This window comes from Juglans regia, chromosome 8, assembly GCF_001411555.2.
Source record: "Juglans regia cultivar Chandler chromosome 8, Walnut 2.0, whole genome shotgun sequence".
NCBI lineage: Eukaryota > Viridiplantae > Streptophyta > Magnoliopsida > Fagales > Juglandaceae > Juglans > Juglans regia.
The window spans coordinates 13,129,201-13,153,649 of NC_049908.1; the positions used below are offsets into that span (position 1 = coordinate 13,129,201).

The window sequence follows — 24,449 nt, forward strand, 5'->3', positions numbered from 1 at the left end:
TTTCATCAAGCGTTCTTCCTAAGATCCAATAATTTCTGACGCGACAAATCATCAAATCTTAGTTGCTTCACAAATTAAAGGGATCAAACAATTACGGATTTGATGTCTAATCTAGCAATAGATTGCAACGAATAATAAACTAGTAGACCTCCTAGTAATTAAACGAGACAATCATGAAAATAGGCATAGAAAAACATTCGATACTCAAATCATAAATTGAACACTAAAAACAAATCAGATCTCACAGTTTTATTGATTCCGAGGTTTCCGTTTCCTTCGACCAATTATGAAAGTTTAGCCACACAAAATCATCATGAAAACTGGAATGAGGAGTTAGAGAAGAGGGGAGAGAGATGCCCTAGTATGATGATTTTCTCCCCCTCTTTAACACGTTCATGCCCCTTATTAGAATCCTATCAAATCTCCTACAATATTCTAAACATTATCCTCAATTAACCATATCCAAATCTGACTTAATTAAGGGAAATATTAAAAATAAAATAGAGTCCTAATACAACTAGGAAAGTGGTGTTTTCCAGCTGTAACTTTCGTGCACTAGATCTCCAAAACATCTGTAATTAAATCGCATATTTAAATTGCACGATAAGGTCGAACGTTCTAAAACGTCAGCAGAGCAGGTGAGTCAACTTCAAGCCCGCTTTCGACCTTTATGCATCTAGTATCTTTCAAAACGCAAAACCTAAAAGTTTTATATATTTGTCTTGGTGTTCCATAGCATTTTGAATCATCTCAATCGGAGCTTGGATGAGAGAGTTATGCCTAGATTACGAAGCAGTGTCGAAACTGTCCAGAACCGCCCAATTAGCTTCGTTTTGCATTAAACGACTCCATTTGCTTCCTAAATAAAAATATAAGAATAATGAGTACATTTAAGTACCAAATAAGTATAAAATACTAAACATTAAGGGAGAAAAATATGACACTTTGCATTCTCATTAGTGTCTTCCCTATATATGGATTCCACAACTTGCTATCACAAGCATAATTAGAATCTATAAAGATTCGCTAACCTAAACTCACGGGTGTTAACATTGATTATTGCCTTATGACAAGTAAAAGATAAGTTCATGTTCATGTTATTTACGTATGTATTTATAAGTATGCTTGTTTTACAAGAAACCTTATGTTTAATATGTTTATTGTATGATGTGTTGTTTATTGAATATTCGACTCATTTTTGTATGTTTTATGTTTTTAAACCACCCCAAGTGATGACATTTATGATGACGGGATTGCCAGATAGGATTTGGCCTAAGGAGGCGAGGCAGAGTCCTAGATAGTTTATGTCATGCTTAGTTTTATGATTTAAATATTAATAAGTTATTTTGATAAGCACATGAGACTATATTGAATTTAAATAAGTTCTTCTGCGAACTTTCTTTTGGATTTTAAGTATTTAATAAGGATTGACTTATTTATTATAAAATCTTTGGTATCTGGCACTACGTTAAAAGAAAAAAAAATTAAGTCAAAATTTGGTTGCAAACTGATTCCCCGAAAATTTTAAAAATTACTTTATTAAGGTGCGGGTTGTTGCAATATATGTGAAGTCAAAATATCTATTAATTATTGAGTATCAAGAATATATCTATTCTAGGTTAAAAGGCGTCTATCAATTATGAACATTGATGAACAATAATCTTTATTCATCCATTTTTTCTTCTTCTTTGTTGTTATGCCGTTTTGTCCTTTTGTTGAGCACCTATCGTGTATTTCATCCGTGTATTGTATGGACATAATAGTCTTTTAATGATTGGGAGAGGGTGTTTGAGTCTTGGGAAAAGGGATCGGTTGATGGGTTTATTTGTATCAATGCGTCAGGTTGAGTGTTGGGGAAGGGATGGCCTTTTGTCAGGTTGAGTCAGGCTTATGGGTTTGTTTGTGTCAGTTGGTCAGAGTTTTTTATTTTTATTTTTTTCTCGTGTACCAGTTCAGTGGTTGAGGGTTTTAGGTTTTATTTTTAGTGTAATTATATTTTTGACCCTCGGTTTAAATAAATGGTGGTGCGTGTTTTGATGTTTAATTTTCTCTTCCTTTTCTTTCCGCCTTCTGTGTAATGTCTCTCTTGCCTTTCTCTCTCACTGGAGCTCATCTTCTTTCGAAATCAATTTTTTTTCTTTGCATATGAGACTCACTCTTGTTTTTCACTCTTTTGTGTTGGTCGATCTATGTTTTTCTGTAACGACCTGACCCAATATCATTAAGGATGAAATAGGAAAAAAATCTAATAAGCCTAAAACAAGTTTAATGGGTCGTACTGGAATAGCCCACAAGCTATTAAGATTCTTGAAGGTATTGGATTTTTATGGGTCATATTGGATAAGCCGCAAGTTATTATTTATTAGGATTTAGTTAAGTCTAAAGGCCCAAAAATTTATTTTAAAGTCGTTAAGGTTAGTTGAAAATTTTAGAGGAAATTAATAAGCCAATTTCTTAGAAACCCAATTAAAATTTCTGAATTCTTGGCCCATGAAATGAACCCGCTAAGCCCAATGCCAATTCTCTATAACTCTGCAAGTTATCTTTTCGTTAAACCTCTTTAACTGACTGTCTCTTCTCAAACTCTAATTCATGCACATCTCCACTTTCCACTATGATTCATGCCAATGGAATTCTCTCCCAATTGGGATACAAATCTTCAAATCATATTTACGTTAAAACTCTTTAACCGATTACCTTCTCAAACTCTAAGCCATGCAAGCCTTCACCTTCTACTAGAATTCATGTCCCAATAAAACTCTCTTACGATTATATAAATCATCTACATATTAAAACTCTTAAACCGATTATTTATATATATACACACATACATTTATTATGCGTGTATACACCCATACACTTATATATATATACCCATACAATTATATACACCCATATATACACATACATTTGTTATATATATACAACCATACACTTTACGTATATCTCATTTATTATTAAACCCTAATGTAATTTTTATTTATCTAAAATCCTCTAATCAAGCACGTACGAAAGCCTCTCTCTCTCCTCTCGGTAAGATCTTCCCTCTCCCTCGATTTCTCTCACCTCTCTCACCGAATAACTCCAGTTTTCAATTGCTTTAATTCCTCTGGCTAGACACGCAGCCGTAAGCTGTACCTTTCAATTCTTTTACTTTCATTTTTCCACCCGAAGGTTTATTCAAAATAAGGATAATACTAGTCTCATTGCTTCCAGCTCTCCCGCTAGCGTTATCGCTGGCATGTTTTTTTTTTATTTGATGATTAAAAAGTATTTTTTAATAATATTATAAATTTTTTTAAAAAATATATTTAAAAATATTAGAAAAATACATGTAAAAAAAAAGTTAAAAAAACATATCAAAATAAATAGTGAAAACCAAGTGATTGTAGTGTCATTCTAAAAATGAAAGAAAATGAAATTCTCACTGCTGATTCTTACCGTTTGTTATTGTTAGAATTTTTTATTTTTTTTATTTAATGATTAAAAAAATATTTTTTAATAATATTATAAATTTAAATTTTTTAAAAAAATTTAAAAATATATAAATATATATAAAAAAAGATAAAATAAAATATATATTAATTATTCCTAACGATAGCTTTCCGCGAAAGCTGTGAGCGGTTGCCGCAGCACCGTCCTTTGAGCGATTAAAATCAGGATTCTCTCTCTACAGAAAGTTTGTTTTCAAGTGTTAATTGCTTTTTTTAACTTTTAGCCTTTTGTCTTATTACAATTATGCCATCGTCTGACCATGTCATAAAACATGATAAGATCAATTTTCAGTAAGCATATGTAGACTTTGGTTTATTACGAATTCGCCCTTAAAGTTGCTTTCATGCTTTTAGACTAGATTTTTTGTTAAGCGTGTGCAGAGCAGTACTATTACAGATTTTTATGCCCTTTCTGCTTTATTTTCTAATTCTAGTGCCAAGTGGTAGACTTTCAAGTATTATTACGCTATTGCCCTTAATTTTGTAACCATGGCAGATTGTAAATGGTCTGGTATATTTCATTACAAAGGGCTTACTTATGGAGTTAGTATCTATTAAGGTCGAAAAAATTTGATTAATTATTAAAGTGATTTTTCTTAGTAGGTATTAAATTAAATAAAACATTATGACACGCTCTTTTAAATTTAGTCACATATGATACTCCGTATAAGTAACGATTTACGAAACGATACTTTAGATTTAGTGATACGATGTAAGTAGCATGATTATATCCTTACACGTATGTACGATAAACAGCATGTCTTTTATAAAAATATTGTGCATGCATGCCCTTTATTGGAAGCCTCTTTTTTACATACCTAATTCATGATAAAATTATGAAAATCTATGATCTTACATGAAGAATTATGCATTAAATTATTTAAGAAAATTGATGATTTTATGATAGGAGTTATGCATAAAAATATTTACAAAAAGTCGTGATTTTATGTGAGAGTTATGTATTAAAATAATTTATAAAAAACCATGCATGATTTTATGTAAACATTTATGCATAAAAATATTTATGAAAAATCATGATTTTATATGAGGAAACATGTATAATGGAATTTTATGTAATAATTAGGGGTGTAATGAGGAAACATGTATAATGGAACCGGTTCGTATTTTATGAAAACTGGCCGGATCTGGTTCGGTTTCGTTTCCATAGTTTCCGGGACCGGACCGGTTGGAAAAAAATATATATAAATTAATTTTATATATTATACAAAATATTTATATATATATAATATAATTATATATTAAATTTTTATATATAATTATATATCATATATGAAATAATTTCATATTATAATTTATAAATTATAACATAAAATGTTTCCAGAAAAAAAAAAAAAAACATAAAATGTTAATTTTAAATATAAATATTTATAATTTGTTTGATCACATGTTATTAATACAATTATATATAAGATAATGTTGTTATAATTTATCAAATAAAATTTTAATCTTAAAGATGAAAATTTAATTGATCATATGCTTTAAACATAATATATATATTAAATTATTAATAACATTTTATCATAAGAAGTAACACTTTATTATATGTTTTTTACATTTACAAAAAATCTGAAAACCAGACCGGACCAGAAACCAGTAAAACCGGAGGTACCGGTTTAGGAGGGTACTCGAGACGTAACCAGTAAAACCTAGATTTTGTCCAAAACCAGACCGGACCGGACCGATTACACCCCTAGTAATAATGCGATTTCATTTGAAATATGTTATATGACAAGTATACAAGTATGATTATAATAAAGTATGAATGATAAGATATGTAATGACCTGTGTTATGATATGAAGACGGTACCAAATATTATGGGCATATTGCATTGCCAAGTTGTACATGCTGGTAGTACACCCAGTGTGTCTTTCTTATGTATGAATTCCACAACCCGCGGCCACGGGCAGAATCAGAATCTATTTAGATTCGCTAATCCTAACTCATGGGAGTCAACAGTAGGTATCGGCCTATGACAAGTAAAAGATAAGTTCATATTCATATTATTTACGTATGTATTTATGAGTATGCATATTTTTCAAGAAACCGTATATTTATTATGTTTAGTAAATGATGTGTTGCTTATTAAGTATTCGACTTATTTTTGTTTGTTTTTATATTTTTAAACCACCTCAGATGATGACATTTATGAGATTGGGACTATAGGATAGGATTTAGCCTAGGGAAGCGAGGCAGAAGCCTAGATAGTTTACGTCATGCACAGTTTTATGATTTAAAGTTTGATAAGTTATGTTGATAAGCACATGAGACTTTTTTAAATTTAAATGTGCTTTCGGAAACTTTCTTTTGGATTTTTAGTATTTAATAAAAATTGACTTATTTATTATGAAATCTTCCATATCTCGCTTCTTTATAAGAAAAGTTTTTTTTAAGTAAAAGTTTGGTAGCACACCAATTCTCCAAAAATTTTAAAAATTACTTTATTGGGGAGCAAGAGTGTTACATGTATCAATGAATGTGATGGTTTGTAGTCTTGATCTATAACGCCTTTCCTTGTTGTAAGATTTTAGACAATAATTTAAGAAAATGAGATGGAAATTACTAAACTTTTTAGAACTGTTTCCTTTCCTTCCCAAGATATAGAAGATTCTATGTTTAAAATTAAAACCTGTCCATAAATTAAAAGAGATTTTACAGCGAAAATCATTAAATTAAATTAAAAAATCATTTTACAAAAATCTACTTTCGTACATTACATAGAACGTGCCTAGGCTTCTGTCAGTCTTCTCTTGGGTCATGTATGTCCTAACGCTTCTTACTCACTTTGTTTTTTAGAGGGGGAGAGATATACATAAAAGCAAAATGAGTCGAATACTCAGTAAGCATTACTTCATACTGTAAAAATATACAAACATAGGTTTTCATTTATGTATCTGACATTCATCTACATACTTTATAAAAAACATTCACTTCTTTTGGAAACATTACAAGGTAGGATTTGTCTTTAAAAATATTTTCATTTCTCATAAAACATTTCCCGAGCCTTGTACATTTATTCATAAGAAACTAAATCATTCATACATTTAATTACTCTTATCACTTTTCCTCTAGCCAATACACACTGTTACACCCTATATGTTGGGGTTAGCGATCTTTTAGACTCGGACTTCGCTCGTGGGCCACAGTTTGGGAATCCCTTTCAGTTAGGAGGTAGCATTGGGTTCACTACTAATTCTACTTACCCAACATTGCAATCTGCCAGCTAGTCCATTGGTACCATCATTCATTCATTCAGTCATGGCCATTACATATTTTCATGCATTAAAATATTTTTTCATTTCCTTTACTTTCTTTTCATTCATTCATTTCATTCATTTTCTTTTCATTCATCAGTCCATTTCATTTCATAAACATGATTTCAAAGCATAAACTTAAACATAATCATTTAAACATCATTTCATATCATCCATTAAACATTTCTTTCATAATATCATTTAAATATACTTTCATTGCATCATTTAAATATCATTTCTTAGCATCAAGCATAAATGATTGAGCTGAATTATTGCATATTTTATACATTTAGAACCAATATATTTTATTTATTTCATTACATTATTATTGATTTTAGATGAAAAAATAGTTAAAATAAATAAATCCGAGTTGTGATTTAAATTAGTTAATAGCATGATTTATGCTTAATTTTATAACTTGTGATTTAATTGGACAATGTTCATTCACATACACAACATATTTTTTATATTCTATTATTCTTATTTTATTTTATTTCTAATTTCTATTATTTTATTTCAAATTCAAAGGACTTTCAAGTGGGCAGGACGTTGGAACAACCTAAGAACTTTCAACTAGTGTAGGACTATTCAAATAAGGATAATGATGGGGTTTGAGAGTAATTCAGATCAGAGTCTAAAATGCATTAGGAGATAGAATTGACACATTTTACTATTTTAATTATAACTTCTTGTTCAAATATCGGATTGATACGATTCTTGATGCGTTGGAAACTATTTAAAGGGCTACAAAGTTGTCTCTAATAAGGATTTCCAAATTCAAACTCCTGAAGCACGTACGTGGCTGCCAAGTTGAGTTCTAAAATTTAAGCGATTTTGTGTTCGGGAATATGAAGACATTAGTATTTCTTTCCTTCCCTATTTATAGTATATCATTAGCACGAAATTGTAGACTTTTTGTAGAGTAGCGTCGCACATCTGAAGAACTCTTCCAAGGTCCAATTGTCACTCCAATTGCCTCCTCCATTGCCTACTACCTTCATCTCCATTTATTTGGCTTGCTCTTTTCATTCCCTACTTTTTATTTAATTTCAGTTTAAAGTTTATGAAATATTTTTGAGATATTTGGTTTAGACTTTTGGGTATTTTAGTTGCTGTTTATTTATTTCGTGTTATTTATTTTTCTCGCTTATTTAAGTTTTCATTTAACAGTGATTATAATTGCTATGGATTAATTTTGAGAATCTGTAATTTGAATACAAGGATGAACCCTAGAAACTTTATTTTGGGACTTTTCAATTTTCAGTTCGTATTTTTTCAATTACTTTCTAATCTAGTTTAATTCTTAAATTAGTTTATTAATATCTCAGTTCCATTGCATATTAGATCGATTAAAACTTAATTAGGACTTAAATAATTTCTGTTTTATTGTTTAATTTTCAGATTAGTTAAGATTGTTTAGTTTAATTGATTTTCTTTATTGTTAATTTCAATTTGTTAGTTTTGTTTTACGTTTCATTTCGACACTCAAAAATCCAAAAATATGAATCTAGTCCATGACTAGTACCCTTTTCATTCTTGTTGCACTCTTCAAATCATTGCACATATATCATTTTTATTTTCTCTTTGTGAATATTTTCATCATTTTAAACAAGTTTGATTTTAAGTAACTTTCCCTGATGAGACAATTTAGGAATTTATGCCTAATTATTATACGACATCCTTCTGCACTTGGGATAGTTTTTGTGCTGTTCATTTTTTAGCGAGTCAATAAACCTCAACAATTCATTTAATGGAAAATAAAGACAATAGATATTACATATAACATCCATTTACATGCATACAAGTATTACTTTTGGTGCATTAATAGGGGTTTCCAAAGAAGGCATTTACCTACGTATACTTTTAAACATTAATACTTAGCATACTTTCGTAAAACATCATTTCATTTCCTTTATTGCATAAAAGAATATTTTTCATAAAAGCCTTTCATTTTCATTTCATATCATTTAGAAAACTCTATAAGAGTATGAACATAATACTTACCTGGACTCCATGCTATATTCATTTCATGCAGTCCATTCATGTGCGTGTCAGATGACAACCTACATGCATACATAACTTAACGTCATTTCCTTCCTCAAATGCATAAATAACTAAAACTTAGAAAATACATAAATTACCCTCCACTTGAACATTCCTCATTTAGACATACTCTACTATCTAGTTCCATCCTTCATACTTTTCTTTATCACTTTTCTCTAAATTCTCAAGCCCATAGCTTGGGACCCACTTGAGGTCACATTTCCAATACATAACATTTTATTTCAAGTTCTTATCCTTTAAAGTGAACATCATTGATTCACTTTAAAGGTTAAGACACTATCACATTCATCACACTATTTCTACCAAACCCTCAATTCTGATGCATAACTTGAACCAACCAAGTTATACATCTCAACCCTAATCAATACATACATCTCTTCTTTCATTTCATATACAATAACTAACACTTCATCGTAACCCAAACCAAGCATGATACACAACTTTAAGCCAACTTTAAGGCTTAAACATCATGTACTCATACTTAAAACAGATTATTCATTACATATGGTAAATCTATCCGGCACATACGTCCAACCAATTTACACATGTACCCTACCCTTTTTATCACTTGAGGTCAACATATAGTCCACTAAAACGTCCACTTGTGTAAATAAGCTTCATACACACCTACACTAACATCCAACTTAAGCCAACCAATATAACACCGACACTTCACATAACACGTCCAACTACACAGCTTATCCCAACGCTTCACACGACATACCACCACATCACCAACTACACGACATCCAATCACTTCACACCATTCACAACCACCTTCCAAACTGCACAGTGATCCTATCACTTTACATGGCATCCGGCCATTTCACAAACTACATAATCACCCCATCACTTCACACAACACAACCACATCACAACTTCACATTTAATCCTAACATTTCATAACATGCTGCCATATCACAAACTACATCACAACTGTATAACAACCCCGTCACTTCACACTACGCACAACCACAACACAAATTGCACAATAATGCTCATCACTTCAAACTACACAGCCACATCACAAACTACTCCAGAGAGCACCGTTCACAGTAATCACATCATTTCACAATCACAACCATATCACAAACTTCATATTTAATCCCATTACTTCACATTCACAGTCCACAATTCACAAAATACATTTCACAATATTCCATTTCAACTTCACAAACATAATAATTCTTCTAATAAAGAGATAGAGATTTCTACCCAAAATTAAGGGGTTGAGTTGCTGCTACTGCTTGTTGGTTCTTCATGGCAAGCGGCTTAGGGTTGTGAAACAAGGGGGTAAAGAACTCACAGGGAAAGGGGGATGCCGTGAATGGTTGGTTTGCTTGGGATAGGCAGCGACTAAGTTGGTTTTTCTTGTTGTCCGTGGTGGTTTGATGTGGTTTAAGGTGGGCTGTGTCGTGGTGGGCAATGGGCCATGCATGGAGGGGCTCGGTATGTGGCTTGGAAAAGGTTGTTGTGACTAGGTGGAAGACCGTGGTTGTGTGAAGGGCATTGTGGTGTTGAATGGCTATGTATGGTGAGGTAGAGAGATCAATGGCCTTATAGTGTGGTAGTGCATGGTGGAGAGAGAGAGAGAGAGAGAGGAATGGAGTGTGAGCTGGAGGCAAATAGAGGGAGGAGGGGAGAATGGGAGATGATCTATCATGAGGAGTGTTGGGGGCCTTGATTGGGTCACATGGAAGAAGGTTCATGGTGAGGGAAAGGAGATAGCGGTGGCGTTGTCAGCACGCGGTGTTTAATGAGAAAGAGAGCTACGGAGGTGAGCTTTAGTGGAGGGAAAACAGAGCATGAGAGAGAGAGGGATGATCGAAGGTGGAGGGTCACCGGCGTAAGGCGATTGTGGAGGTGATGTCGTTGACAGTGGCAGCGTTGCTGGCTGGCTATGCAGGGGGATAGCATTGGGGAGTTTCTACCGAGGGGGTGGCGCCTGGAAGAAGGGGAGAGAGAGAAGAGTGGAAAATGAGGAAAAATGAGGGCTTTAGGGCAATTAACCTAAGCCCTATATTTTGGGGTTCCTAATCTAGATCCAACGGTGGATATTAACTACTTAGAAATAGGAGAGAAAGACAGAAAATAGAAAGGAAAGGGAATTAGACTAAGGTACAGTTTTGATAGTGAGATGAGATGAGATGTGATGAATTTAGATGAAAGTTGAATAAAATATTATTATAATATTATTATTGTTTTGGGATTTGAAAAAGTTGAATTGTTTATTATATTTTGTGTGAAAATTTAGAAAAGTTGTAATGATGAGATGAAACGAGATGAAATATTTTTTCTATATAAACAGGGCCTAAATGTAAAGATACAACTTTTGATATATTGATCCCAAAAATAATACTTTTCATCATAAAATAAAATGATGAGTTTAATAAATATTTCTAAGAGAAATAAATCTATCTAAATAAATAGAGTTTTCAAAATAAAATAAAATGATGAATACAAATTAATATTCCTAAGGAAATAAAATAATTTTTTAAAACTATATTATTTTGGGACTCCAAAAATATAAAGAGACTTACTTAAAAATTAGGCTTGATTCAATAATACTAAAAATACCCCATTTAAAATAATTTTAGACACTTAAAATATTTGGAAGATTTTAAAATACTCGGCTCGCTTTAAAAATCATTTACTAAATTTAAAAAAGCAAATTCGAGATTTAAAACGCATAGGCGAGACTTGTGACCAATCGATAGAAAAATAAGCGGTTGACCACATGATCTTTCTTTCTCAAGATTTGATAGCAAATAGTTCTGAATACTTTGACCTTAATTTGCATGCGAATGTCGTTCTTGATATTATTATTATTATTATTATTATTATTATTATTATCAGTTCCTTTTCAGGCCGGTGACACCTATAAGCAGCTGTTATCAGAGATGAATAGAGAGCTGCCACGTAGGTGTTCCTAAGTAAACCGTGTAACACGCATAGCAGGGGATCACGTCGCTCTCTCCCCTTCCTGCTTGAGCTACAGACCAAGTCTCTCCCCTTCCTGAGTCTCTCTCTCTTTGTGTACTTGATCTCTCTCCTTCCCTCTCCCTCACGAATACCATAACCGATTTTCAGAATTTCTCTCTCTCATTCGATCTCTCGCCTTCCCTCTCCCTCACAAAAACTCTAAACCAATTTTTAGAATCTCTCTCTCTCCTCTCTCTCTCTCTCTCTCTCTAACGAACGCCATAACTGATTTTCAGAATCTCTCTCTCTCTCCTTCAATCTCTCTCCTTCCCTCTCCCTCACGAAAACCCTAAACCGATTTTTAGAATCTCTCTTTCTCTCTCCTTCGATCTCTCTCCTTCCCTCTCCCTCACAAAAACCCTAAACCAAAAGAGAGGTTGAGTACCTCTTGATCAGCAGTTGGAAGTAATGAATGCAGAGTGAAGTACAAGGTATTGATCTTCTTGCAACGATCACGCTCGCTAGCATTGTGGTCAAGCTTCTTAACCATGGTGATGGTGGGCATGAGCTCGCTGCTCATTGAGGTGGATGGAGTGGAGCGATTGAGCTTGACTCCTACTTTTGTCGACCCAGATGAATGAGGGTAGTGAACCAAAGATTCAGATGCTGCAATATTAATGTCCAAGTTGATCGTGTAGCTTTTACGATCATGGCTTTTGGGATCCTGATGATCAAGAGGCCATGCCATTGTTGAAAAGGGAGTTGGCGGCGATGATGCAAACATGATAGCTAGGTTATTACTGTTCACCCTCGACTGTGTCTGATGGCCGCATTGGCACTTTAATCTTTAATTTGTGTTGTTCAAGGAAATTATGGAGATGATTATGAAAGGTTTATATAGAGAAACAACCATAATATTTTCGTGTTTAAATTAATACAAGTACTAATATTTGATTACTTCATCTTTCACGGGAGGGAGGGAGGGAGTTGACGTTGACAAGTGAACCTAGAGAGAGAGAGAGAGCGAGCAGAGAGTAACCTTCAAAATCAGAGATTATGAGAGAGTGAGGTTCCGTCGAGATAGGGAGGAGGTTCCATCGAGAGACGGAGGGTTTTCGCCTTGAGAGAGAGAGAGAGAGAGAGAGAGAGGGAGTGTTTTACTTTTCGCTTCAGAGATGGGTGCAGGGGTCTCGTTTAAAGGCAAATTCCCTGTTTGCACGCCTCTACCATTCCTTCATCTACTGCACACGTGGCTCGTTGCCATTGGCTTCCAATATGTGCAGGTTGTAGGAGACACCTGCAAGAAGGTTTTCTCTATTATTATTAATGCTATTTACAAGGGTATCCAATAATATTATTTATGTAAGATTAATTTTTTGGACACGTGCAATTCTTAATTTTCACATGTATCGAGCAAATTAATTAGATCATCAGGTTGGGTTTTGAGATTGGTCCCAATAGAATTTATGTCCAAGAGAGATCTTGAACTGATCTTGACTTGCACTATAAGACGTGCTTAACTAATTAACAAGATTCGGCTTAACCGTATCATGATAGGCTTTATCACACAAGATTATCACCTACATATATATATATATATATATATATATAAATGCATCACTTCCTTCTTTTTACCTATGCTATATATGAGTACCATAAACAAATCCAATTTAAACTAGAAGTGAGTGGTTAAACTCCGAAAAAACATATATTCTTCTTTGTACCTACCTGCCAAAAGATAAGGTCTTTTAGATCAAATGACATAAAGTCTAGTCTCCAAATAAGAGAACTAGGTTCGAAACCCCCCACCCCTGTATCGAAAAAAAAAAAAAACTTCACTATTATGGCCGTTATAATTACATGCCAAAACATATGAAGCCCCAACTTGGTTTCCATACCCGATAGAGATAGAATATTTACAAGCCCCATATTGAGTGATAAGAACGGGTAGCGTTCGAGTTGACTCATTATTAATATATTATTGGTGTTTTAACATTTTAATAACTATAATGAGTCACATAATAAATGATGATGTGTTTCGTCAAAATCTAATACGAAATACACAAGAAACAGGATCAAATATACAGTTTTATAAATTTTAATTTGACATGATGCCCTAATAGTTTGAAATATTATTTTAATTTTTAACTAGATCCTCATTCCATCTCCTTCTATCTTCATCAATTAACTCTGCCACTTTTGCTTCCTTATTCAGAATCTGACTTGGTGATTGAATCATGTAAGAAGACTGCTTGGGTACCCATTTGTCTCTCCATATCTAAATATTTTGCCCATTACCAACCCTCCAAACAAGCTCCTCCTTTAACAGCTACATAGATCCCATCAGACTTCGCTAGATCAGAGAAGGTCCTCTGCCTAAACTTGCCTCCAACACCTCAGTTTTTCTAAGATACTTATCTTTTAAGACTCTGGCTGCAATTGAGTTGGGATTTGTGAAAATTCTCTAACATTGTTTTGCTAAGAGAGCTCTGTTGAAACTCTCCAACTCTCTGAAGCCCAACCCACCACCAATTTTTGCCAACCCCATCTTCTTCCAACTCCTCCATTGTATCTTCTTTTCATTTACCCCATGACTCCACCAAAATCTTGACATTAAAGCAGCTATTTCTTTGCATAGCCTCTTAGGAAGAGCAAAGACACTCATATGATAGGTCGGCATTGCTTGGATAACAGCTTTTAACAGGACTTCCTTCCCAGTTGGTGATAGGAATTGGTTCTTCTAATTATTGATCTTCAACCATATCCTATCTTTTATACCTTTAAAGGTATTATATTTTGACCTACCTACCATTGTAGGCAAGCCTAAATACCTCTTATAGTTGTTTTACACCCTTGCGCCCAAGTCTTGTGAAATCCGATCCCACTTTCCCTTTCTTCCATTTTTGCTGAAAAGGATTGTAAATTTTTGCTTATTCAAACATTACCCTGATGCTTGTTCATATAATTTCAAGAGGGAGCTGATCTTCTGCCATTCAATCCAGTTTGCCCTCCCAAAGATGATACAATCATCTGCAAAAAGTAGATGTGTCAATCTCATTCCCCCCCTAGCCATAGCCACACCCCTTATTTCCCTCATTATCTCAGCCATATTTATGAGGTTGCTTAACCCTTCAGCACACAATAGAAAGAGATATGAGGATAAAGGGTCCCCTTACCTTAAGCCCCTTGTAGGCTTAATCACACTTCCAAGGTTGCCATTAACTAGAACAACATATGAAACTGAGTTTATGCATGTCATAATCAACTCAACCCATCTAGCACCAAATCCAAGCTTCTTCATCACTGCCTCTAGAAAAGGCCACTCAACCTATCATAGGCCTTGGAAATGTCAAGGTTTACAGCCATGCATCCCACTCTCCCCTTCAGTCTAGTCCTCATTGAGTGCAAAGCCTCATAAGCAGCTATGATGTTATCCGAAATCAGCCTCCAAGGAATGAAGGCACTTTATTTTTTGATATAACCTCTTCAAGCACCAACTTTAGTCTATTTGCTATAGCTTTTGCCATTATTTTGTAAAGCACGTTACATAGACTTATGGGCCTATAATCCCTTACCTTTTGGCTCAGCACACTGTGGAATTAGAGCTACATAAGTAAAATTCAAATCAGGGACCATCTTACCCCATTCAGGAAATCCAGGGCTGCTTCACATACATCAGCTCCTACTGTGTTCCAACAACCTTAATAAAAACAGGCACTGTAACCATCAGGGCCAAGAGACTTATATGGTCCCATCTGCTTCAAAGTTATCTCCACCTTTTCTTTAACAAAAGGTTTCAGCAATGCATCATTCATGCTACTAGTAACTCAAGAGTCAAGCTGCCATAAACACTCTTCTATTAATAGGCTGGGAGGTTTTGCAGTTTTATAAACTCCCTCAAAATGATCATTAAAAGTTTCAGCAACACCCTTTTGATCCTCTCTCAGTACTGACTGACCATCTTCAACAGAAAAAATCTGATTTCTCTTTTTCCTTTGATTGGCACAAGCATGAAAAAAATTTGTGTTCTTATCACCCATGTTGTACCAATTTCTCTTCACCCTTTGTCTCCACTTTAAGTCCTCCTGCTCCAAGAGTCTGCCTAACTCATGTTGCAGCTTAATAATTTCACTATTGTTCTAAGGCCCCTCATCCTCTTGCAATTCCTTAATTCTGGCAGTCATCTGGTCTATGTGTCCACATCTCTCTCTATCTTTTTTTCTAAAACCTCGACCAAGTGCTTCACCACATATCCTCAATAACTTTTGCACCTTTTCTATTGGTTTACTTGACTGCACCTTTTTAGACCAGGCCCCTTCAACCATACTCTTGCATTCCTCCTCTTTCAACCAGCTAGCTTCAAACCTGAAGACATAACCTCTCTTATTCAGCCTTCTTTTACCTTCCACAAAAGACAGCAACATTGGCTTATGGTCAGAACTTCTTGCAACTAAACCTTCCACCACCACCTCTCTAAACATACCCTTCCATTCTGCATTCATCAAGTAACGATCCAGCCTTTCTTTTGTATATGTGTGATCTGAGTGTCTGTTACTCTAAGTGAAAAGATTCCCCACATAGCTTACATCTTACTCTTCAAGGCTTCTCTAAACTATGCCATTTGATATTCTGCCTTCATTTTTCCACCAACTTTTTCACTTTGAGTCAAGATCTCATTAAAATCACCAGCAACACACCATACAATTCCTTTCCCTGGATTCAATCTTGCCAACAACTCCCAAGAGAATCTTCTTTTTGAAGTATCCGGGTGCCCATAAAATCCAGTGAACAACCATTCTCTTTTGTCATCCTCCCTAAGTTTTGCACTCACATGCCAATGAGAGAAAGATTGAATTTCAATTGCCTCTTCATCTTTCTAGAAAAGAGCTAAATCCCCTCTCCTTCCTATCGGGTCAGTTGCAAAACATCCCTCCATGCCCAACTTTTTCTTCAATGCCTCCATTCCCCTAACTCTGCTCATAGTCTCAATGAGAAACACAAGCTTGGGTTTCTTTTTCTTAACCAAAAGGTTAAGATCTTGAACTGTCCGAGGGTTCCCAAGCCCTCGGCAGTTCCAACTTAATAGACTCATAACTCTTGGCGGGACTGCTTAATAGCCTCTGCCATTGAATTTACCATCCATTCATCTACCTCTTCCCTCTCCCTCCCAACCTTCTTCTCCTTTCCACCCTTCAAATCTCCCCCTTTCCCCAAACACTCCACATTTCTTCTTATAGGAGTAGTAGACACAGTAACCTCACATTGCGATTTTACACCCCATGTCTTTCTTTTCCAGCTACCCCCCTTTTGATCTTTTACTCCAGATTGTTTTACAGGCAACTCCCTCATTGAATCATCCACCTCCTGTACTACCATAGGAAACATGTTTGATCCCTCATTCACTTCCTCTAGCCCTCTTCCCTCTTCTCCTTGCACTGTCTCCAAGACTAAATTCTCCTTCCTGCAAACCTCACCACCACCCTCTCTCACCTCATTTTTCATTTTCTTTCCCTCTCCCTGGCCCTCCCCATCACCATCCACACTTATACCACCTCTCAGAATTTCCCATGATTCCTCTTCACTAGTTTGAGGTTTTGATTCCCCTTTCCTCTCAAAATTCCTTCGATTACCTCCTTGTGCTCTCAACCAGGAACCAAACTGAAAAGTTCCATCCACACCATCAGATTCCTGTTTGTCACATCCCTCCTTATCATGTGAGATGCAGCCACATTTAAAGCATATCTTAGATAGTTTTTCATATTTAAAAGGAATCCACATGCTCTTGCCATCAAAATTGATTGTTCTTCCCTTCGCAATAGGCTTCCTCAGATCACATTCCACTTTCACCCTAAGACATCTTCCCCATGCTACATTACTCTCATTTGCATCCACCTCCACGACTCTCCCTATCGAATTACCAATCTACTCACCCATTCTGCGATTCATTCCTCCCAGTGGAAGATTAAACATCTGGATTCAGAAACTTTCACTATCACAATCCATCATATGTGATTGCGTCCTTCTATCAAACAGCTTCAGTACCAAGAGAGAATTATAAAAAAGCCAAGGACCTCCCTCTAGTACTCTGTCTCGATCTCTTTTGTTTGCAAAGTTTATCACGAAACAGTTTCTTCCAATCTCATGAAATTCTACTGTTTTCCTCACCCGCCACACCTTATCCATCATCGATCTGACAAGTTCCTTTCCTATCATCCTCTTGGAGCAGATTTTCCCTACATGGCTCTTCTCTTCCTCATTTAGCTTCAATTGTTCCAACCTCTCTAACAATCCCTCCATTTCGTCCCACTCCCAACCACCATGGTGATCGGAATCTCCTCCTACCTACTTCTGCAAGAGTAGTAGCAGAGTAAAACTGCTTCACCTCACTCGCCTACGAGAGACGTTTGAGAGAAGAATTTGGCTATATTAATCTGATCTTGACTTGCACTATAAGATGTGCTTAACTAATTAACAAGATTCGGCTTAAATTTATCATGATAGGCTTTATCACACAAGATTATCACCTACATATATATATATATATATGCATCACTTCCTTCTTTTTACCTATGCTATATATGACTACTATAAACAAATCCAATTTAAACTATAAGTGAGTGGTTAAACTCCGAAAAAACATATATTCTTCATCATACCTACCTGTCAAAAGATAAGGTCTTTTAGACCAGATGACATAAAGTCTAGTCTCCAAATAAGAGAACTAGGTTCGAAACCCCCCACCCCTGTATTGAAAAAAAATTCACTATTCTGACCGTTATAATTACATGCCGAAACATATGAAGTCCCAACTTGGTTTCCATGCCCAATAGAGATAGGATATTTACAAGCCCCATACAGAGTGATAAGAACAAGTAGCATTCGAGTTGACTCATTATTGATATATTATTGGTGTTTTAACATTTTAATAACTATAATGAGTCACATAATAAATAATGTGTTTCGTTGAATTCTAATACAAAATACACGAGAAACGGGATTAAATATACAATTTTATAAATTTTAATTTGACATGATGCCCTAATAGTTCGAAATATTTATTTTTATATATATCCCTTTAATTGGGTGCTTTCTTTTCAAACTTTTCAATCACGTTTAAAGCCGAAATAGAATTTCTCTTTAGCTTTATATATCTTGTGGATCATGAGAATATCATGAGGCCGTACGTCCATGCCTATGGAGTAGTATAATCATAGTGTGATAGGAATCATTCGGCTTGAGAAAATGACAATGACTTTTTAGTGGGACAAGCAAATGCATTGATATTCGTACCCCCCAATATTTTTCTCTCTTTAAACCCCCATACTTTGGAATATATAGATGCCATTGTTATCTTGAACCTTTGATAACATGTTAAAATGGTGAAGTGGGCATATGATCATATCATATAATTAATAATATCACTTGAAAGACTAAGAGTAGATCCGTTTTTTAAGATTATTTAATGTTCTTCTAGATAGTGTAAATCCCAGCATTAATTAGAATTATGAACGTCGCGGATCATTTCTATATTTTAGCTATAAAATAAACAAATGAATCTCGATAAAAAAAAAAATAAAGATTAGAATTTTAATAATTTTCTAACCTAAACACTCTTTACATAAAGAGAAATAGACCCAACATGTAGATCTTATTGCATTAAGGGATTGTTTGGTAATAGAAATTGTTTCATTTTATCTCATCTCATCTCATTTAATTTTTTTCTCAAACATCACTAAAATATAAATCATTTTCAATTTTAAATCTTTAGCTTTTTCAGTCAATCATTACCTAATTATTACAATTTTCTCAAATTTTTAAATAAAAAATAATAATTTAACTTTTTCAAATTTTAAAATAAAATAATATTAAAAAAGAATATTCTAATAATATTTAACTTTATAATATTTTTATTTTTATTTTTTTCATTTTTCAAAACTTAATAAAACATTTAAACTTAAACCATTTCAATACTATTTTCCAAGCACCCATAAATGATGGTTGTGAATAACATGGTGTCTAAACATTAAGGTCTTGTTTGAATAGTCAAATAAGATGATAAATATGTGAATACTAATGAAATGATTTGTGAATAATAATAAAATAGTTTGAGTTAAGAATAATGATATACTCCACACTCACATCTTACTTTAATCATATTAAGTAGTATGTGACATATTAATCATTATTAAATGATAAAAAATTAAATATATAATAAAAAATTATTTAATAGTGATAAATGTATCACATTTTATTTAGTAAAATAAAAATAAGATGATAATATTGTATATAGAATTTTTTATTATAAAAATATAAAATAAAAAGATTCTATCAAATTCCAATCTTAATGATTTAAAAATCTCTAAATAATGATTGCCCTCGTATTTAGAAATATTGGTCGACGCACTCGTAAATGGGATATGCAAGAGCATATAAATGAGGGGCGTTTTGGTTTTACTCACTTCGTACGGAGTCAACGCCTGCTCTAGGGGGAGGCGGAGGGGTCTACGAAAGATGCGCATGCATGCGGCCACCACACACGCATCTAATCTCACCTTTTTAATTTATTAATGAAAGAAGTGCTTTCTTACTCATCATTTTTATATATTATATTTTATTTTTATTTTTATTTTTTGTTCTTTTAATTTAATTATTTTTAAATTAATTAATTTTTTTTTATTTATTATCTATATACCACACGTTTAATAAAAAAATAAAAAAAATTATATGTAGTGCGTGATATATTAAAGATGATTAATAGAATTTTTCAATTCTATATACTACATGAATATCATCTTATTTTTAATTTATTATGTAAAATGTGACATTTATTATTTTTAAATAATAAAATATTATATAATGGTGATAAATATATCATATTTTATATTATAAGATGAAAATAGATTGAAAGTATTATGGTGTATTGTATTATTATTTATTTATTTATTTTAATTAATCAATATTGCAAGTCCGTACCCTGAGTACTGTATGGTACTCTGAGTGTAGGGCTACAACGTGAAAGCTAGCCAATCATGATCCTTTATTTCAAGTATGGATGGATGGATCCCATTCTTCCCATTAGATATTGGAATTACCACGCGTCATTAGTACTTTGTGGTTTGGATGTGTGGTCGAGCTTTTACCTTCATCCTTATCAGTTGCTTTCATGCCTATTATCTTGTTTTAGGCCAAGATGAGATAAACGTTTTGATTTAAGATAAATCTATCTGAAATCATGACGTTTTCTACAATTATCGACATTAATTAATTAGTCTATTTAATTTACAATTATCAGAAATCATATGGATTTATCTACATCTTTTCATTTGAATACAGAAAGATAACGATTCCAATCAACTCTAATGGATTTTTATCGACTAGAAGTTTAATTATTTTCTAGATTGTGATGTTGAAACGATATTTCTTTAGTAAAAATATGAGAGCTAGAATTGAATAAATATTAACTTTTTCATCATTATGTTCGATAAGAATGGAAGAATAGTCCAAGGATAAAATCTAAAGTTCTTTATTTTGTTTGGTTGATGAGAAAAAATTAAGAGAGAAATCCGATTTGTGAATTTGCACAAATAATACTACCCTTCCTACGATTGAATTGCATATATATAGGATGCTAACAAGACAATAATGCTTATGCTCATTATAGGTTCTTTTCATCAATATTTTTATTCAACTATGACTCGAATTTATCTTGAAAAAGCGGCGGAACTATGAAGGGACAGGGGGCCATGGCCCCCCACCCCAAAAGTTTGAAAAAAAAAATAAGATATATTAATTTTTTATGATTTAATATAATTATATTAATCTCATATTCTGTTAGTCCTTTCTCTAAAAAAATTATCTTGATTCTTTTTTATAAAATTATTTTGATCTTCTAGATTATTTTGACTCAGAAATAGAATAAAAAATATTTTATTATAATTTTAACTTTGTTCGGCCCCCCTATAACAAATTCCTGATTCCGGCGCCACTGTCTTGAAACACTTCTCGATGAGTAAAGATGCTACTATGGTCAATTCTCAAGGCGCAAAGAGTTCTAACGGCCTCTAACATATAGCCCCTTCTTACCATTTTCTATCAAATCAACTCATTCACGAGAAACCAATATACAAATCCCATTTATTAAATACAGGATTATATATAAAGTTGTTCTATGATAAACAACCACTACATTTTATAATCTTTGTCCAGCCAATCGGAATAACACGTATGGTGGGATTAGAAGTAGGTGTTTGGATGTAATGGGCAGATGATTCCACAATGATGTAGATTATCGAGTGACATATACATATGATGTGATTGGAGACCTTTGTATGTGATTTTAAACACTTAGATGCATGAACAATGACGTGGACTATCGAATGACATTTATTTAGGCAAACCATACAAAACTTGCAAACAAAAAATAGATTCATGTTACAACTTCCTTGGTTTACTATAAGAAAAACGGGTATTTGTGACCATTTGTTTGCGACGAAAATATTATTTATGATCAAAACAGATTCATTTTAACTGTAAATAGTCATTTTTCTGGAATTAACTGATTGCAAATAAGCAGTTTTCCTGTAATGGTTAAAATTACAAGCTCGGTATGATCTTTACACTCTTTTATTTCTCACCTCAATTTTTTGCAGCTCAATTGACAAGATGGTTTATTCGCAAAAATAAAGAAAACAAACACATAATAGGGCTTGAGATCAAGATTTCCAGTAGTATTCTGATGTAAACACTTTCTACAATTTGAAAAATATTGAGACGACATCATGTAAACTCTACTATTATTAATGCTGGAATCCACTTTGTTTATTGGCGGCATTTAATGCTATAAGGTCCACAAATTATGTCTGTTTATGTTCGAATGCTCTTTAAATTGTAGAAAGTATTTGGGTCAAAAAATTATGTAGTATTATCTCAACTTTGATCAATCTCTAGTAAGTTGCAGTTGCAATGGCAGGTCCTACGTTCCTCGTAACTTTAATCCCTGCTACATTTGTAGGGATCAAGGAGGTGGTGGTGGTGGTGGCGGCGGCGGCGGCGGCAAAATTGTAAAGAAACTGACTCACAATCACTACACTTGGTCCTGCAACAAGCTGATCCCAAGCCTCTTCTGCTTCTCTGCCCTGCTTTTGAAACACTTCGGTGGCATCAAACCTGTGCATATTCCACCCTTTCATGTTTCTAAGCCGATGAATTTTCCCCAGTTGACGACATGCTAATCTGCAGGTGTTTTCCTTCATTTGACTTACTGCTTCTTGGAGTAACATCCCACGTTGTTCTCTGTCTAAAAATGGTTCATTTCTAAGATATTGATCAAACTCTGGTACCCCAATTGCTCTTCTAATCCCCCTTGAGTAATCTGCATTGGGATCAAACATTTTTCTCAGCTCATCCACCATGCCATTTTCAAGCATTTGATCAACTCTTTTTGAAACAAATGAGTGGAGCACAGACATTGACGCATCCACCCAGAGGAAGCAACATTCATACTTCGATCGGAACATGTAGTCGTCATCATCAACTAAGGCCTCGATGTAGGAATTCGAGCCCCCGACGATGATCGGGAGCCGGCCTCGTCCCAAACTTGACTCGATGGCAAGTGATGCCTTGTCAATGAAGTTTGTGACAGGGAAATCTGCATTGGGATTTAGTATCCCTAGCAGATGGTGTGGAACCCCATGTTGCTCTTCCTCGGTTACTTTATTGGTGACTATGTCAAGTCCCTCGTACGCTTGCATTTTGTCGGAGTTGATGATTTCTGCTGGAAAATGGGTGGCGAGATTGATGGAAAGTCTTGACTTGCCGGTTCCGGTTGCTCCCATTACAATGATTACCTTTTCTCTGTGTCTCCGAGGATTGAAGACATCCATTTTCAGCATACCAGATGAGAAATTATCTAATAGTGTTTGTGTTAATTGCTTGCACATGAACATGGACAACCCCATGATGAAGAACCTACTGAAAGAAATTAGAAAAAAAAAAAAAAAAAAACAACATTAAAATTGTATAAGAATTTAGGAAAAAAAAAAAAAAAGTAACATGCTCGCGCGAGCGCCAATATATGTCAATGAATTTAGTTAAAAACCTCACCTTTCTAGACTTGTATATCAATGATAACAAGGATAAACAAAAACTTGAAGAAAAATATCAAAGGTCGTAGAAGCTGGAAGTTGAACTATGGGGACAAAGCCTAAGGGGATGAGATCGAATTTATAGAGGGCTCCAAGTGGGTCGTCAATTGGGTCCTTTCTTTGAACTTGGAATTAATCATTGTCAACAATAGGAGGAGAGAGAGAGAGAGAGAGAGAGAGAGAAAGTGGTCTCAACAGTATGGAATTATTATTTTTTTATTTATTTAATGATTAAAAAAATGTCTTTTAATGAATTTGTAATTTTTTTTTAAAAGTTTACAGTGATTTTAAAACGCAAAAGTAATTTTGTACTTATCGGTAGAAACTATCGGGGACCACCGAGACCACCTCTCGGTGGTCGCCGTAGCAGTTTCCCAATAGTATTTTCTCCAAAGTTTTCTTCTATCTCTCCTACCTTCTCTTTCTCTGATTTTTTTTTCCCCCGATTTTCTTTATCATAGTTTAATGGTTTTTGTTGGCATATGTACGTATTCTTATTTTTTTTTCTTTGGGAATGAATGGACTGTCCAGTAACATGGAAGAGCATATAATG

General features: G+C 34.0%; 1 protein-coding gene across 2 annotated transcripts; it reads right to left on the reverse strand.

The window, feature by feature from the left end:
* Positions 1-22,488: 22,488 nt before the first annotated feature.
* On the reverse strand, positions 22,489-23,939 carry LOC108979490 (adenylate isopentenyltransferase 3, chloroplastic-like). Of its 2 annotated transcripts, none has more exons than XM_018950176.2 (2): positions 23,856-23,939; positions 22,489-23,723 (listed from the first exon to the last, which is right to left on the reverse strand). In XM_018950176.2, the coding sequence occupies exon 2, from the start codon at positions 23,708-23,710 to the stop codon at positions 22,697-22,699; it is 1,014 nt and encodes a 337-aa protein (XP_018805721.1). In that variant the 5' UTR covers positions 23,711-23,723; positions 23,856-23,939; the 3' UTR covers positions 22,489-22,696. The 2 variants fall into 2 exon arrangements, with proteins under 2 accessions (XP_018805721.1, XP_018805722.1); XM_018950177.2 differs by having other exon boundaries at positions 22,489-23,720; positions 23,856-23,932.
* Positions 23,940-24,449: the final 510 nt, after the last annotated feature.

Coding starts and splice junctions, on each gene's coding strand:
- LOC108979490 (XM_018950176.2), bottom strand. CDS start 23,710: ATGGGGTTGTCCATGTTCATGTGCAAGCAATTAACACAAACACTATTA.